Genomic DNA, 18,235 nt, shown 5'->3' on the forward strand with positions numbered 1-18,235 from the left:
TTCTTTAAGAGATTTTTTTTCTCTAACTTGCGTGGTCTATACAAAAGATAAACTGATGCATTGAGACATGGAGGTTTGATTGAACAGAGCAGATTGCTCCAAACCCCTGCAGATCTGACCTCTATTCCCATCATCAGGTATTTCCTACAGAGAATAGTAATGTTAGGTCTTCATGTACAGATAACTTGCAATCAATGTTTGAAATAGCACAAAGGTCCACCTATAAAAATAAGCAATGAAGTATATCTGCAGCTCCATTTAATGTAAGAGGAAAAAAATTACAGTGCAGGAATCATTTGAAAAATATTTGATTTGTCTTCTAGCTCATGTGCGAACTTCTCTATTTGTATTGCTGTCAGTAAAAATAATAATTTTGCTTTAAAGTCATGTTTTCTTTGAATTGTGAAATGGGGCTGTTATTTACATCCTGATTGAAGAAAATTCTTACATGCTGGGACTTAACAAACCCAGTGGCTAAATCCAGCTCCTGGTTTGCCTGTAAGAGCCCCAGCCTGCAAGGTTTTTGAGCCTGCACCTCCCAGTGGAAGCAGTGGGAATGAGGTAGTTGGGTGGGTTTTACAGCCAGAGTCGTGTTGGCACTGCTGTGGGTAGGGCACTGCAGCAACAGCCAGCCTGGCTGTGCCTGAATCTTTGACTTCTGGAATTAGCTGGGTTGGAAGGGACCCTTAAAGATCATCTAGTTAGAACCAAGGTCAGGGACACCTTTCTTGACCCTGGTGCTTTGCAAGCTCATCTGCACCTGCAGGACCTCCCCTGCCTTTCCAGAGGGGGATGTGTGAGCACGTTGGCCCAGAGACATGTGGAGCACAGCCTTTGTCATCAAGATTGAGAGAAAGCTACAGTTTGGTGGATGGTCCCTTGCAGGGCCAGGAGTTGGACTCTGATCCTTGTGAGTCCTTTCCAACTCAGTGCATTCTGTGATTCTGTAATGTGGATTTGGTCATATTTACAAATAAAAGGTGACTAGAGAGTACTGAGATCATTAATATCCCTATGGGCTTTCCATTTTTAGAATTGCAGTCATGGAATTGCAGAATACCAGCTTGAAAGGGACTTCAAGGATCATTTGGTCCAACCTTTTTTTTGCAAAAATGCAGTCTAGACAAGATGGCCCAGCACCCTGCCCAGCTGAATCTTAAAGTGTCCAATGCTGGGAAATCCACCTCTGCTGATTTTTTTCAATGGCTGATTATTTCCATTTCTCCTTAAAGCATGAAGTTCTGCATGACAGCTTTCTGCAGTCATATGCCCCATCCTTGCTAAGGACAGCATTCTTGAAACATGGTCTGTAATGTTTTCCCAAACCTGTATTTTTAGGGTGTAACTTCTAGCATGAAATCATGTGTCTGGTAAGCTCTGTGGTAAAACTCCCATCAATTTCCAAGGGAGAAAAGCGCCAGCCTGTGGAATTTGGTTTCCCCAACAGCCAGGGTCTTTTAACATGGAATTACTGTGAGAATCATCAGCATAAAATACTGTTTTATTAACTCCTTCCTCTCCACACATTCGTAACTGTAAGTAAGGGCATTCTAGACTGTGTCTGTCTGAAGGGCTTAGCTTGTGTATTTGTTTGTGTGCAGCTCTTATGCACTGTATTTGCAGCCTGAGTTTTATCCGAATGGTCATCTTTCTCTAATTCCACTTCTTGTAGTTCCTCGGCGTCACAGAACTATCTGCCTATTGTGAAGGCTACTTCCTGAAAAATATGATGGTCCTCATTGAAAATGAAGCTTTCAAGCAGTTGTTGTATGACAAGAATGGAGAAACATCTGGTCAGAATGTACTAGAGGACTTACAGAGGACGTTGGCCACAAGGATTCAGTCAATTCATTTGTCTTCTTCAAAGGGCTCCGTTGTGTAAAGCTGAGGAAGATGGGAACCCTCAAATCAAGGACCCTGCAAGTTAAGTCTGCTGTTGCAGTTGCTTAAATGACTACAAAAAAAGAAAATGTAAAAAATTCTACGTCGCATCCAAATAGTTCTGTTTCGGCCAAAGGTGCTGCACTGGGGCTGCATCCCCACCTGGATGAGAGAATACAGAAAACAAAAGTTCCTCCCTGGTTTTGAGCAAGCTGGGTACCAGAGTATCCGGTGAATTGCTCTTGTACTCACATTCTGAACACGAGCCTGTTCGTGGAGCTTGATGCCAACAAAAGCCAGAAGTCACATCAGTGAACAGCAGAAGTCCCTGCCTGAAGGGTAGTGCTGGGGAACACCTGAATTTACCAATTAATCATTTAAGTCAGATTTGTTCCAGTGTTACACAGTTAAGAACTATATCTATCCCAGAGTCCATTATCTCGTGCATTTAAGAAATGTAAGAACTGTTATTGCTGTCCAGCAAAGATCAGCTGTATTAGAGAGTGGGTAAGACTGTTGAGGAAATATACTGGCAGATTTTTAGGGGTGGGAACTTTTTAAACTGTTCATAAAAAATAATGGGGTGGCCTTGTTGTTTAAAACCTATTTCTTAAGCTTAAAATTTCATTTTCAACAGAGCTGTGTTTGAGAATCTATGTAACATGTTTTGGTTTTTTAAATGGTAAAATGTACATTGTGTAAACACACATATGGTCAAGTTTTGCTTGTATTCTTTCCTAGGGTGGTATAATCTTGCCTGAGAGGCTATGGTTACACCAAAGAGGCACATTACCCAGACTGTCTCTAATACAGTAGTTGGGGGGGCAGGAGAACTGCATGCTACTCGTGATTTGGGGTTGAAATCAGTGACAGACTCAACAAACATGCGTTTGCATGGTAACTGTACCCGTGAAATGTCGTGCTTCTTTTCGCCAAGACAAATGCAATGTTACTTCTTGTCAAACTTCATTTGTGAAATTAGCTTATTTTTTTATCTGGTGCGATTGGCTGCGATGCGATACCCCTGGAGCTCCTTCTCGAGGTGCTGATTTCCGTTTGTTGCAGTGAAGAGATAATAACAGATCTTCACTTTAGTGATGTGTGGATATTTTGCTACTGGCCAGAGACTGTGTCTGAGTTAGACTTTTTAAAATTATAATTAAATATGTACTATAGAATGATTTCTCACTGTATCCTGAGAATGTATAGGTAATCTACAAATGTGGGAGTGGGGTGGGGGGGTGTGATTTAAATGTCAAAGCTTTGTTTATTTTGCAGCATATTATTAGCAAGACAAATCTGCTACGTGCCACAGCATTCTGGATGCCTTCTCTCTGAAAACCACAGTAAGAAAGTAGGCAAAGATGTTGCCTTCTCCATGGCAAAGTGACATTAATATATTTATTTTCTAGCGTGCCATTCTAGGAAATTTAGAAGTTTGTATGTTAACCTCTTTTGTTGAAGCATCTACATCAGGTGCCCTTCCCACTTCCAGCTTTTGATGTGCTCAGAGAACACAGTTTTGGCTTTAGCTATCAACAGAGTAGGAAGCTGTTTTATTTACACATTGAGGTGTGTAAATCCTCCTTTATGCTTGGTCTTCTAAAGTGTCTACAGTTTCTGCAACAAATGACAAAATGTCTGAATTGCCACTGATGTTGCAGAGACACAGCTTGTCAGTCAATTAGATCTTGTTGTCTTCATAGTAGGTATTCACACAAGATGTTGTCTGGAACTTTAAAGTAATGGCTACTCCTCTGTGAATGTTGTGATCATAGAGAAGCAAGACCATAGTTAATACAAGAGCAACACACAGGGGTGCTTGTTGTTGCTTGGTGTGCCTTCACATCTGTGGTAACACATCCTTCTATGACAAAAGTTACTAGCTAAGAGCAGGCCTCACCCTGCAGCCTCATGGTTTAAAAGAGCTAAGTTTTTCAAACAATAATCAGTAAATTAAATGGTAGGGAAACACTGGTAGCTCCATGCTAGTCCTTCAGTGCTAAGGTTCACTAGGTTTCTTCCAGCAGTAAAGGGCTTAATTGGCCTCTGGTGGCTGTACATGGGGTGGTCACCGTGTCTGGGCACCCTGAGCTGTTACAGGAAGGGACTGCAGCTCAGGACTTACACAGGAATAACTTTTGCCCTTGGAAATGCTGGTAATCCAAACATCACAGATGTATAGCAGAAGGAAACCTTAAGAATAAAGAGTCATAGCTTTCAATTCTTTTTTGACCAGTGGTCCCCAGGACTTTTGCCAGCAGAAAAGCCAGCCTGTGTAAACCTGGCATTCATTTCTGCTGGAAGCAGCCAGCAAACCTTTGTGGATCCACAAACCAGAGTTTGGAAATGGTGATTTTAGTCTGCCTCTTCTGATGTGAGGCTGGGTGAGGTCCAGCTGAATCATGCCAGACAATGTGCAGCTTGTAGGCTCTTCAAAACACAGGGATCCATGATCTTCACTACTCTCTTAATCAGAAGGTTTTCCTGAGACTTTAGAATTTCTTCATTGCAAATCAAGCCACTTTTCCTTCAAGTCCTGATTAAAAACAGATGATCTTACAAGATCTTTTTAGGAAGTTATTCTATGTATGAAAGGAATTATCCTCCTTGCATCACTAGTATAGTCTGTTCTAGTTCCTTTGTTAGTGTTTTCTAGGATTTTTGCTGTCATTTCCTTCATGGCTTCCCGTTTTCCCCAAATTTCCATACTTTGCAGGAGTTTTGTACATGAACAAGAGAAGCAGAGAAACTGTTGCTGTTGTTGTTGCTTTTTTTATGTAAAGCATATCAGAAAATATATCCCCAGATATTTTCTACAAGAACATCCCATGGCTGACTTTGATCTAGTCTGTCTTAAAATTCCTGAGGGATTCATTGTTTCCTTCCCTGGAGTTCCATCTTTATTTGTGCATTTATTTACTACACCTTTCAAAGTGTGACACTTTCCATTTCTCTTTATTAAATTTGTTCTGCTCTAATCAGGGCAATTTCCCCACTTCATCAACATCAATTGCAATTCTGATCGTGTCTTCTAGCCTGTTTCATAATCTCCAGCCTTTATTATATATGTGGCTTCATGCATGGATTCTTCATTCCATCTGGGGCTGGGGGGAAGGGCTCTTGTCAAATTAATCTAAAAAGCAATGTGAGTTTCAGTGGGTGCCCATGAATACCATCCCTATCAGATAAGGCTCATTCCAACAGAGCATTTTATTAGCATTTTTTTGAGACATAGTGTTATCATCATAGAAAATAAAAAGCTTTCTCTTCCTTTAGTCTTTGCATAGTTGCAATAATTTACAAATTTTGAGGTCAAATATTGCCATCAATCTTGGTAAAATGAAAAAAAAAGTACAACATCCTTAGAAAAACTTAGGATTTTCTTTTTTAATCATAATTTTCCAGCCTGTAATGAGTGAAGGTGCCTTTCCATCTGTCATTTTTATACTAATCCACTGCTGTAATATTTGAGGACTTGCAGACATCCTGTCCCTGCCTCATGGCAGATCTTTCTTTATATCCCTATATGGTCCTCCCTTAGTTTCCAGAATTTCCTCCCATTCCCACTTGGCTTCACGTGCTGCCAGTTTCCACACTTCCCAGTTTTTTTATTCTAGAGCCCTGCTAGATTCCTTCCCAAGCCCAGAAGTGGTATCTGTGTTGTCCTGAATAGTTGATTTTCCAATAACTGGTTAAAGAGTTGAGAAGAGAAAAGGATGGGGAATGTAGGAGGGCAAAGGCTTTGGACATCACAGGGGAAGGCTGGCATTCTTTTCAGTATAAATTTCAGCACTGTCTACTTGTTTCTCTGATTTTCCCCTGATCTATTCCTTAGGCCTGCTGTCCTCTAAACACAGCTGGAGGCCAGATGCTCTCTGTTCTGGAACAGGGCCAGCTTTTTAATGGCTAAGACTATTTTTTTTCCCCAGCTAAAACTTCTGCCTGCTTGGTTTCAGCTCCAGAGCAGATCTGTGCAAATGTCTATTAAAGACAGAGGAAACATCTTTCAAGAGGTGTGAAGGTTTAGTAGCCAGGCTCCTATTGGCACTAATGAGAGCTGCTTGCTGAGTCCTCCACATGCTGCTTTGGACACTGAGCCTTTTTCCACTGAATGTCCACTGGCTCCATACCAAACATTGCACAAGTCCTGGATGGGCTGTGGTGTGTGGTGTGCTGGGGGCTTTCGTAAATTCTAGTTTTGTTTCAAAGCATAGCAACGTGTGCTGCTCTTTAAAGGCTAGAAAGAAAAAGGGAAGTGGTCAGTTTGCACTGAAATAAACTGCTCTGAGGTGGTGCAGTGATAAAAAGGAAAGGGTATCTCTTCTTCCCAGCTGTACCTGCCTAAAATCAGAGGAGGGTTCTGTTACAGTGTGGAATGCCACCAGGTCTGTGGGACTCTGCAGGACCCTGTTTAAGTGGGGTTTTCTAAAGCTAACACATTCACATACTCAAGGCAAGGATTAGGCCATCCTAGAAAAAAGCAGCTATTCCTAGTGCTCCTGTCTATGGGTAAAATCCTGGGAGAAGCTGGGAACCTACAGAACTGGCTGAAGTCAGTTGTTCATATTCAGGGTCCCTCAGGAGCTGGCTCTGTCTTAAAAATACTGCTGAACAATGATGGCCTGAAACCTGCATTCACTACAGTTGCCTCTGAAGCCACTGAGATTTGGGTCTTTTGTTGGTTTTGGTTTTTATTTTGTTTGTTTGTTTGTTTTATTTTAGTTTTGGGTGTGTCTTTTTTTTTTTTGGTGAATGGGAGTTACCTAAAGCCAAAGCCTAAGTTAGTTTGTTTGACAAAGTGTCTTTCATGTGAGGCTCTGCACATGCTTTGAAGAAATGAAGGGCCTGATGTTGCTTCCCATCCTCTGGCACAGAGATGTTAAGATTTCTAAGAATTAAAAAAGCTGCCTAGGATTTGTCTTAAAATTCAACAAACTAGTTTTCAGGAAGTTAGCCTTGAAATAGCCCTCAGATAATATCTGAAACCCCATAGATGAGAACATTACTAATTTTAGATGTCAACCTAAAAGCAAACAAACCTGCAGCACTTCCATACATTTATAGCAAAATTATTATGTTATTTTTTAACTTGTTATTTATTTTGAGGTAAGGCCTGTAATCTTCAGTGGGTGAGAACAGAGGCTGCCCACTCTGACCAGATTATCACATCTCGGTACAATTGCCCCTGACCTGCTATTTGTAGCTGGCCTTCAAGTGCAGGAAACAGCAAAGCCAAGTCTTCAGCTGTGGCTCAATGCTCCGTGACTTCAGTGAGAGCACTGCTGAGAATATTATGCATGTGGTGCCCAAAGCAGAAGGAAAATCTGGAAACCTGCAGAAAGACTAATGGGAATTTGTCAGCTGCCTTCAGTGAGCCTTTGAGCTAGGGAAGCAAGCCCAGTGTGGGTAGGAGGAGGGCATTCCATTTCTTTTTGTTGCCATTAAGCTGTCATTCATTCAACGCTGTCCAAGCTTCCTGCATGCAGCAGCCATGAATGGCCTAGAGTGTGTTTATCTTGGATGCCTGCACAGGACTTAAAATGCAGTATCTCACCACCTCAAAGTCAAGAGTCTCATCTTGAGAGATGCTTTACTTGGACTGCTTTACTTGGACTGCTTGTCGCTAAAACACCCAGGAGACATGGCAGCACCTTAGAAGAGAGGTGGTGTCACCTGGATAGGTTAAATTCTACAAACACCTTGTGCTTTGCATGTTTTTAGTTGGCTAAATCTGTCCACTTGATTGTACCAGAGGAGCAACTTGGTTTTTTTTTTTCCTTTGGAGAAGCATTTTTCACCTTTCTTTGGGCTGACAGTTTTGTTCTTTCATCCTGTGGAGGTGGTGACACGGTGGTAATGGGTGTGCTTAGCTTAGGCACAGGTTTCTGCCTGTGCTGGATGGCACACTAATGAAGAGGTCTTAGTTAGGGAAGAGGATTAGGTACAAGAATTTGAATGTGTAACCTCAGATCTTTGCCTCTGATTCCAGAGCTATAGTGTTCAGTGTTGCCTAATTCATTTGTTCCCCAAAAGTTTCCATGAATCCAAAGGGAGTGTGAGAGCAGGAAGAGGAGAAGCAGCCCCATCTCCCACCACTTGCTTGGCATTCCCAAACAGCCCAGTTGGCTCCAGTCTCTTCAGTGCTCACACAGAGGTTTGGTCCCATGCTCAGGTATGGCCATGGAGTTGAAGCAGCTGGTGGCACTTTCTTGTCCTTAAAAATATCTCCACTGCTGCTGTTTAATTTTGGTCTTTCTATTCCCCATCATCTCTGCTGCTGTGGTATCATTAAAACTTCCATTATTTGGCTTTGCTCAGCACAGTGAGAGGCAATCTTGTTTCCTACTGCCTTCCTAAAGTAAACAAAGACAGGGAAAAAGCCTTGCTGAAATACCCAGTTGAAAATAATTTATGGTTTACAATAAGCCACAAAAGGAAAGGGAGATGCTCAGAAACAAAAAAAAAAGAGACTGTCACTTCAGGAAAACCCCGTGTGTTAGGAGGTCATTTTAATTAATTAAGGTCAAAACCTTATTCTGGCAGGGACAGATGAACATGTTTCAAAACATCTGGACTTGTTAAAGTTACAGGTTCAAGGGAGTCCAGCCTTACCCTTTCTCCTTCCCAGCAGTGGATAAATTGAATATCCTGTTGCTTACTGCGTGAGAGGCTTTCAGATGAGCCTTTCCGAAGTCAGGTTCTCTCTGTTCTGTGTAGCTTTTGAAGAGCTCACAGCGCATCTGGAGCCTGGGATTTGCCTCTCAGCACTGTCAAAACCCCCCTGTGCCCCAGTGCTGGTTGTGCCTTACTGGGGCAGAAAAGGAGCACATGAAGCCTCTGGAGCCTCATCAGAGTGAAAGCTGTTTCCCCAGCATCCAAGCAGTCTCCTGGTCAAATACTCTGCTTAACCCTGTCAGTTCAATACCTTGAGAACTGATTTTTGCCTTGCAGTTATTAAGCCAATGACTAATTGTGCCATTTGGGGATGCAGTAAAATGTGCAGTCTCTACTTCAGTTGTGAGTTATGTTTATCCACTGAAGAATACAGGGACTATAGGAATGTATCTCAGAGCTTTTTGACCTCATATTCTTGGCTAAATTCCAATTAGTACTAGAAAAACTTGACCTATTTAAGTCCCATCAGTGCATTTTGACCAGTAGGTTGCTTCCTGTCCCTGTTTCTCTGGAGTCTTGCAGCTGTTGTGCAGCCATATGTGCTGTGCCAGTGGGGAACAGAGGTGCCTGAGCATTATGCAGAGACCAAATAAATAAATCCCACTCTCTGCAGTGCAGGGCATGCCTCCTACTGATCTCTTCAGCATTATGGGGAAGGCTGAATAATGGATCTCTGCTCTTTTCAGCCCCAAGTTAGGATCAGTGCTCTTCTTCCCCATTCTCTCTTGGCTCTGCCATCTACCATAGAGAGGAGGGGAAAGAAAAACCCACAGGAAATGCCACATTCTCACAACCTGCTCTCCCCACCCCCAGTGACAGGTGGGCTGCTAGAGAGTCCTTCAGTGCCACTCCTCTGAAAGCTTCTTGTAATGCTATTTGTACATTAGTTATCCTCAGAGTAGGCTTTTCATTAGGTTAAAGTCTGGAAAGCATCTTAAGTCATTCAGGGCAGATGTGAGATTGTAAAATACTGGAATTCCAATCATCCATGCTGGGAACTTTTGGTTTTTTCTGTTTCTGGGTGTTGTGTTGGTTGGCTGATTTTGGGGGGGATCTGGGTTTTTTGTTTTTTTGAGGTTTTTTGTTTTGTTTTGTTTTTTTCTTGTTTTATTTTTGTTTGGTTTGGTTACTTTTTCATTGGGAAGAAAAGATGAAGCGTGTGCGATACTTTGGGTTTTGTGTCTATAGTTGTCATTGTGTGTATGTTCAAGAGAGAGATGGACAGTAAATAGATCTACAGCATATGTTATGAGGTGTGAAATCATGCTTGTAATGAGATTTCTTGTTAATGGCAGTCAGCCTTCCTTGACGTTAAGCATTAATGCAATATCCATTAGTGCAGCTAAACCTTCCTCTGCTCCACTTTCCCAAATGGGTTTCACTTTGTCCCTAGTTTAGCATTAATAAATATTTGATACAGGGTTCAAGAATTAATTTACATGTTAAAAATACATGAATGTTCTATGAAAAAATACAAGTTAGGATTCTACTATAACATCATTCACAAACCAAAACATAAAAGTGTGATGAAATTTGCTCCATTAAAATGGCTGGAAGCCTTTTCATTGATTTCTCTAGTCTGTGGATTAGGTCTGTTTTCCATCTCTTTGATACTGTGTGTCACCTTTGAAGTCTTTGCAGGCTAAATGCATCTCTGTAACCAGAAAGCACAGTCACAGTCTTTAAATGGAGGGTGATCCACTTCTGAAGGGCTGAGTTTGTGTCTTTATCATTGAAAGCAACACCAAAATTAGGAAATCCCAGTGTGAGCATCCTGAAAGGACAGAAGACCTAGCACTGTCTGTGGGACAGCTCTTTGCTTTCTTTCTCCCTCTTCACAACCATTCCCACCTGTCCCTGAGATGTCTTGGAACTGAGATCTAGGAAAGAAAAGTGGAAACAAGAGGATGTGCCAGAAATAAGATGTGCTGAACCATTGTGCTGATCTTGATTTTTTGCAGATTTTAGGCAGACTCCTAATTTGTGTAATAGTAACCCAGGAATGGTTACGATTGTTTTGTATTTGTTACGGTTGTTATGAATTTGGGTTTGGGGTTTTTTTTTCTAGCAAAGTGGTTTTGTTTGCTGCCATCTTTTGTTGGGGTTTTATGTGAAGGTTTCATTTCACTTTTTATTGAGAAGGAAATGAAAGATCACATAACCCAATAGCCATCATCAACAAGTACAGAGATCCTGTCTTGCATCCCACAGATGGGGCTTAAATACTGGTTTGTGGCTTCACAGGCATGTTTGAGGTCATCTATAATTAACAATGCAGGTGAAACTTTCTTCCCCTTTGCTTACCCATTTATGGTGGATAAAAACAAAATAACAGAGTCAGAGTATGGACAATAGGATGGCAGATGTTTTTCAATGGAGAAAGATTATAGCTAAGAAATACAAGTGTTTCTGGAATCAAATATTTTTTCTCAAAAGGACAGATAGACATCTGCAGCTTATTCAAATATGTCATTCTCTTGAGTGTGTTAAATGCTTTTGAAAATTGCCTGTTTTGTGCTGTTAATGATCCAGCACAAGCCCTTCCACTGGAGAGACTATCTGGGGGCACTCAGAACCAAGGTAGAAGGGAATGTATGAAAAATAGAGGAGCTCAGCCATAATTTGAGGTGGCAGCTTTGTTTGCTTTTTTCCACTGTGTCCACAACTTGAACATTATTTTAAAGGGTGTGTTTGTATTTCATTTCTTTTGAATCCTTTTTTTAATTGCTGCAGCACTCTCACAGTATCTTCTCCAAGTGCACCTTGGGTCACCTTAAACCCCTTTTAATGTCTGTCTGATGCTGATCCTTTTAAAATCTCCAATGAGATTGTGATTCATTTGTCACTGCTAGATGACATTTTGTTAAGGCTGTATAAAGGCACTGCAGCATGTGAAACCAGCAAGTTGATTTTTTATTATTGCATTACTCTGAAAAAGAAAAAAAAACCTAATGAGATCTTTGTTTCTAGTGTGAAATGCTCCCCTTAGCTTGAGAGGACACGTGCAAAGCCTCTGCTGTGAATGCCTCAATATAATCAGGTTACAAAATGGAGGAGAATGGTATCACAGAAAAATTTTTGAGGAACATGACTCCAGTGGAGCAGAACATGCACTTGCTAAAGACTGCTCTCTTCCTCCGTATCTCTCCTGAAGTCAGTGGGAATATTTAATGGGAGTCACTGCAAGGCTGTATGGTTTTTTAATGCACTAGCAGATGTAATTTCCCATCCAGTCATCTGCACAGTTGTGGTTGGTACACCATAAAGGCTGAAGGCCAAATCCTGCTGTCATTGCACACAGCCCCTCTGCTTCAGCAGGGATCATAAACATGCAGTTATGTTACTTGAGGTTTTTGCTGAAGAGAAATGGGAGAGGGCAGACCTTCCTTCTGCTCCTTGATCACAGGCTTTGCATTCCCAACGACTTTTATTAGAAGCATCATATATTTACGTGCTGCAGAATGAGGCCTGCGTGGGATGGGAAAGATTTTTATGAATTTAGACCTGCCTAAGAAAACAACCCTTCTAATTTTAGACAAATTGCATTCCATATCCATCTGTTTAGTGCATCAGTCTGATGTTAACTGTTTAGTAAATTGCATTTGGGCTTATTTTTTATGTCTTTTGTGGGCATTGCCTGTCATCAGCCAGTGTAAAGTAGCACCAAGGACTTCCAGACATACCCATAGGGCCAAACTGTGCCAGCTTCACACACCACAGTCCCATCAGAAGTGAGGGAAGCTGGACTGGGCACATAAAGTGCAACCCCCTTGACATCCAATTACATGTCCTGCCTCATTTCATAGAGATGGATGACATCCTGGAAAAAAACAAAACAAAACACATGGTGCCACTTCATGTGAGTTTAAAATGTATTGAAATCAAGGAAATTATATTAGACATGGCTGTAGTCTATCAAATCCAGCCCTGTGCATAGGCAGAACTCCAAGGGAAAGTAACAGGAGTTTCCATTATGGAGTTTGCAGAAGGAAGTCTACATAATGAACTTGACAAAATGTCAACTTTGTGTAAACTCTCCTGGTGGGTCTGTATAAAGGTTTTTTAAGAAATCTTCATTGGAACACACCAGAGAATAATAAACTTGCACCTTGATAGAATAGCTTTATTTGTATATACTCTGTGTAAATTTTAAACCAGAGGATACATGTCATTCCTTGTACATATCTGACTAGAGTGGTGGCGGTGCTGTGCACTGCTGTTTAGGGGATCCAGCTTCTCAGTCCTGGATTTCCAGCTGTAAAGGCTGCAGGAGACTGCTTGGGACCAGCTAAAACATTGGATGGATAGATGCTCACCACTCACTGCTTAGAAATGCAGGAGCAGGATTTGGAACAGATGTTGGCTATGGAGAAGATTGCTTGCCTCTACTCCTGGCTAAAGGACAAGTGCCTCCTTTGCTGTCATCTCCAACAGAAGTGATTTATGGTCAGAGCATGGGAACCTTCAGAGCCCTGCTTGGTCTTTCAAAGGGGTCTGAGATTCAGGTGTCACGTGGGAAGGTCCATGAAGAAGCAGTGTGTACATACATCTACCTACCTGTCTGTTACCTAATATCCCACTGTTTCTGTATTGAATGGTCTCAGTAACCTGTAAACAAGTGATTGCTCCTGTTGTGCTACTGCTTTGAAATTCTTTGCATGCACTCTGGCATATAATTCTTTAAGAAAAGAAAATATACATATTATATATACATATATATATATATTGTAGCTTGCAAAATATTCATGTTGAAGAGCCATGTTTTGTGCAAATTGTACATTTATGTTGTGAGCAATATCGCAATACGAACTTTCATTAGTTGTCAGTAGTAGATTTATCACATTATTTTTGAGCGTACGTACGTATCCTAAGCTTTCAACCTCAGGCATTAGATCAGCTACAGAAGGAGACTTTTTCTGTGCAGTAGAAATAGCACAGGCTTTCAGTAAACAGGCAGGTGTGCAAGTCCCATTCTGTTTAATGCAAGTTGCGAGGCTGATTCTTCATGCAGGTTGTCAGGCAAATACTCTCTTGTCAGTGCTGGAATTCGTGTTTGGTATGAGGACCCTGTTGCGCTCATCTAGAACAGAACTCAAACCCCAGCGTTGCAAAACAAAGTGCTTGACTCCTACTGCCCTCTGTCTCCGCAGGTGCTCCAACATGAACACAAGGAGGACTTAAGGAACTCCCAGTTCCCTGCCAGATAGCCAATGTTATATTTTCAAATGTTCATGCTACATAGTTTTCAATGTAGGGACTAGATAAAAGTGTAATACCAGTACGTCTTTAGAAAAGCTACAGTGTTTGGAGCTTGACCTTGAAACTTTCACCTGATTCCTGAACATCATCAGTGGCTTTGTTTGCTCAATGTTTACCTCTGAGAAATGTTTGCTGTAGATTTAAATGTTTAATATATTGACTGCCTTTTTTTGTATATTTGTTATCATAAAGGTTCGGTTTAAATGCTAACAATCGTGGTCTATTTTCAGACTTGAAATACTTACGGTTCTGTATTTGGAAGGCAAAGTTATTAATGAATATAGCCATTTGGTATTTTATTCCTGTTTTATACAGCTGCCCCCATAGGTTATTATCAGATAGCAATGAATATTGCTGAACAGCAGGTGGAACTCCTTTGAGTGTGTTTATGAGCCATCTCTGTTCAATAAAAATTCCATTGTTTTCTAGCCTAGGAAATGGCTGCTGCGAGTGTTTTTGTGTTTCTTCTCCCCTTAAGGTGTTTCTTGATGTATTTCAGACAGCAGCAGGATTGGGCTTCTCCCAAGAACTATCTCCCAAAAGCCACATGTGTTCAGGATTTTACATCTGGAAGTCCTGGTGCTGTTTTCCCACACACACTGCTATCAGCATGCTCGCTGTGCATGTGAAGAAATGACACAGAGCTGGTTCCCAAAACCCTTTCTCCAGGTGCTGGTCTGCCATAAAATGGGCACATAACACCTGGGAATGGGGCTCCATGATGCTTAAAATTAAGCATCTACAAGTGCATCATAGCCAGGGAGTTTGGATACGGGAAGATCCGAAAGGCTGGAAGCCTGCTCCATTATACAGCGTTACTGCAAGTGCATACAAATAAGTTGGAAATGGGTATCTCAAAGGGAAGTAAGGTATAAACAGAGGGACTTGATTAATCTTGGCATGAGTGTGAAAATCAGGTTTTAAAAATACTTTTGGTTTAGCTTTTTTTTAGCTTTTTTTTTTTTACTTTTTTACTCCTTAAATTAATTTCCAGTGTATTCTGTCTTGTATGTTTTAGTGTATTTGAAGTCAAGTTCTTTCTTTGTAATTAGAATCTTTCTCCAGATTATTAAGGAACAGGTTGGTTCAGGAGGCAAAAGAGGGTGACATCCTTTCATGTCTTGCACATAAGCTGTGGGAGTGAGACACCACTCACACCAGACTGGGGGACTGCCCAGACCAGCTTTGGCTCTCAGGTGCCTTTAGGTTTTGCAAACTCAGCTGTCCAGGACTGGACTTTGAAAAGCAGCTCATAGGGAACCCTGCAGTTGTCCAAATTCTGCAGGAGATGTAGATGCCCTTGCCTGCCTCCCCAGTTTCTGGAAGAAAACAAAGCAAGCCTTCAGGTGTAGCAAACTGGAATGATTTGTCTCCCTTTCCCAACTGTGGATACTGAAACAAAATAAAACCGTTCTTCTGGGCATTTGAGTTGACTCTTCACACCATTCTTTGGGGATCTCTGTAAATGATGTTCTCTTCATGTTTTTTCTACAGTCCATTCCCATTTGTGTTCTTGAGGTTTTCTGTAGAGACTGAAGGCTGTGGCACACGTTCACTGGGCTAATTAAGGTTTTGGTCAGTCTTGCCCACTGCTGTGTTTCCTCTTCCACAGGGCAGAAATGGACAGTGATGTAGCCCTGCTACAAAGCAGAGCTCACCTAGAGGAGCCCGGGTTTTGTCCTGAGGCTAAAGCACTGCCAGAAGTGCTTGATGTAGATCTGTTGATGGAATCAGCAGCAGAAGCAGGTGCATAACAGAAAGGTCATTGTGTGTCTCAGTTTGACTATGTAGAAGTAACATTTAAACCACTCAGAAATATTTTTTCCTAAATCTGCACAAGGTATATATACAGATACATTTCTAGGTGTGTAGTGGTAGGAGCTAAATTTTCCTATGTTAACAGAGCCTTATATTTTAATGAACATTTCTTCAGTGACTTTTATTTTGTCTGATGAGTCTTTCATGGAAAATGTTCCAGAGTAAGTGTGCAGGCTGGCTGTCTCTAAGCTTAGCTATGAAGATGTAAAACTGCAAAGCAGAGCAGGTCTGGAACCTGTGCACATATCCTTGTGGCAGGGAGGCCACCGTTCCCAGCACAACCCTGCAGCCTGGCCACCTTCCTAGGAGCCCCCTTGGCTCTACAAGCCAGCAGCTTGTGTAAGAAGTTGTAGTGTCCCCCTGGAATAACAAGTACTTGAAGTATCCAGCATTGAGCAACACACTTCGACACAGAGGAGATAAAGATGTGACACCTCTGAAACAAACACTGGCCCTGATGTCCCCCATTGGTCCCGTGGTGGTGGAGAGGTGCAAGTCCTCGGGTGTTTTGAGGTGTCCAGCTGACAGCAATCGTTGCAGGGATGATGGGATTCTCATTCCCAAACTCTCCAGCACAGTTTGAGGAAGCAGCTGCTTCATAAGCTCACATCTCTGATAATGCAGCTCCAGCATCCCAGTGAAGCTTTAATGTCTTTCGCACATACATCTGTTTCACACTGAGATCACACTTATTAGATGTAGCTAAAAAATAAGTGATAGACCTCATTTATTCCATAAAGTTAAACAAAGACTACCAAAAGTAGTAAGTAAGATCTGGGAGAATAAACCTTAGCACAAACCTGTTTTATCTTTCAAAGTGAGGAGATTTGTGCTCTCCCAGAGAACTCCTTAAGGAGGTCCTGGATGAAAGAAAGCCAAAGCAGCCTTCTTTTAGCTACCTGAAAACTTTCTGCCTAGTTATCAATTCAAGAGCTCTTTCCCCCAGGCTATGCAGCAGTATGCAAACAGGGAATGTCATCTCCCTTGACGAGATGCTGCCCTACTGAGAGCTGATACTTCTTTGGTTTTGTGCCACTATTTGTGCTCTGTGTTTCACAGAAACACACAGGGAATGCAAACAGAAAATCAAAAAGTAACCTTGAAGACTTAGATGGCTGCCACTGGTGTTTCAAAGTCACTCTTAAGTTCCTGACTGACTGACTGACTGACTGACTGACTGCTTTTAGCTGTTTAGCATCCCTGAGACTGCAACACTGGTATTTTGCAGATCATTTGATAAAATAGAAAAAAAAATCATCTGAGATGCCAGCGTATTGATCACTTTCCCCCTTTTTCATCTGAAGAGGTCAGCTTAACCACAGCTGTAAACCTACAGCATAACTTCCCAAACAAGTGAAATTCCCTTTGTCTTCTTGCCTACAGGCTGTATGATTTGCACAATGAATCTTTTCCTGGCCTTGTAGTACCTCCCAGCTGTCATACTAGAGATATTTACAGTGTCTCAGAGAGTTTCATGTCTCAAGGTATATCAAGGTCTTTGCAGAGCCTTGGACATTGGAGCTCTAAAAGTTTTCCAGTAGTTGTTGGAGAGCCTGCTGGAACCAGCTACTTCAACAGCACTTCATCAACCAGCTCTCCTCCATCTGACTTCATGTGAAGAAGAATAGTCTGTGCTCTCTGGGCACCTTGACATGTCCCCTAAAACAGAAGCTGAACCTTCCCTTTCAAGGAGTCATTGATTTTTTTTTTCCCACTTTATTTACCTGGTATATCCATTCCAAAACAGAAGTTTGCTTTTATCCATCACTTGCTCCTCTGGTGAAAAACAGTAGGGATAGGTCAAATTCAGATCCAGAAACAGGGATAATGTTTCAGTGCTTTTCACTTCAGACAGGCAGAAGTTTCTGGCACCAGAATCTGTGACTAAACTGAAAATTAAAATTGCTGTTGTCAAGTCTTGCCTTCCTTTATGGATGTTCACAGGGATAAAAAGAATCTCAGCTCTCTGCATCAGAGGTTAAGAAATGGGTCTAAGAGATTTAGGCACTGCTGTATCTGACCTCTGACTGGGGCCAGGGGAGTGGAGCTGAATCCTTTCAGGAGATCATTTTTAGGAAAGGCTCAAGGCCACTCCAGAACATGCTGTGTCATGAAAATCTCTGATGACAATTCTCTTATTTCCACAGGATCTGAGCTTGGTCCTCATGCTCTTCATGGGAGAGCCACTTGAGTGCTTGTCTGCTGTTGCACATACCTTTCTTCATGGCCATTTTTTCCATCTAGCAAAGATTCAGAGACTTCTGTCAGCTGTACAGCCTCATTCCCAATTAGGACAGCTCTGTGGATTGGTCCCAAAATTCTTCTAATGGCAGCAGAATTCCATCCAAATGAAGAAATTAACATCTGCTTTATTTACTAACCTTCCCATCTACATGGCTGAGCCATCTTTGGTCACTGAATACCAAGAAGACCATTTTTTATTGGTGTGTAATGTCCCATAAGTCATCCTTGGTGATTCCTTGGTGTGGGTGTTCTGGGCTGCAGTTCTCTTTCAGCCACATTTCTGTGATTGCCAAGGCACCGTGGAACACTAATACATTTAATAGAATGGCCTTTCTTCTGAAAAAAACAACCAAAA

The 18,235-nt window shown here is 41.7% G+C and overlaps 1 protein-coding gene across 6 annotated transcripts in view; it reads left to right on the forward strand.

Annotated features, from left to right (window-relative positions):
• Positions 1–3,062, forward strand: part of ABTB3 (ankyrin repeat and BTB domain containing 3) — a 162,865-nt gene extending 159,803 nt beyond the window's left edge. For all 6 annotated transcript variants that reach the window (XM_086887265.1, XM_086887261.1, XM_086887260.1 and 3 more), the window contains one exon: positions 1,673–3,062. In XM_086887265.1, coding sequence (XP_086743391.1) covers positions 1,673–1,882 — 210 coding nt within the window. In that variant the 3' untranslated portion in view covers positions 1,883–3,062. The remainder of the gene's footprint in view (positions 1–1,672) is intronic.
• The last annotated feature ends 15,173 nt before the right edge of the window (positions 3,063–18,235 follow it).

The sequence above is a fragment of the Cyanistes caeruleus genome, chromosome 4, assembly GCF_971803275.1.
Source record: "Cyanistes caeruleus chromosome 4, bCyaCae1.hap1.1, whole genome shotgun sequence".
Classification (NCBI taxonomy): Eukaryota; Metazoa; Chordata; class Aves; order Passeriformes; family Paridae; genus Cyanistes; species Cyanistes caeruleus.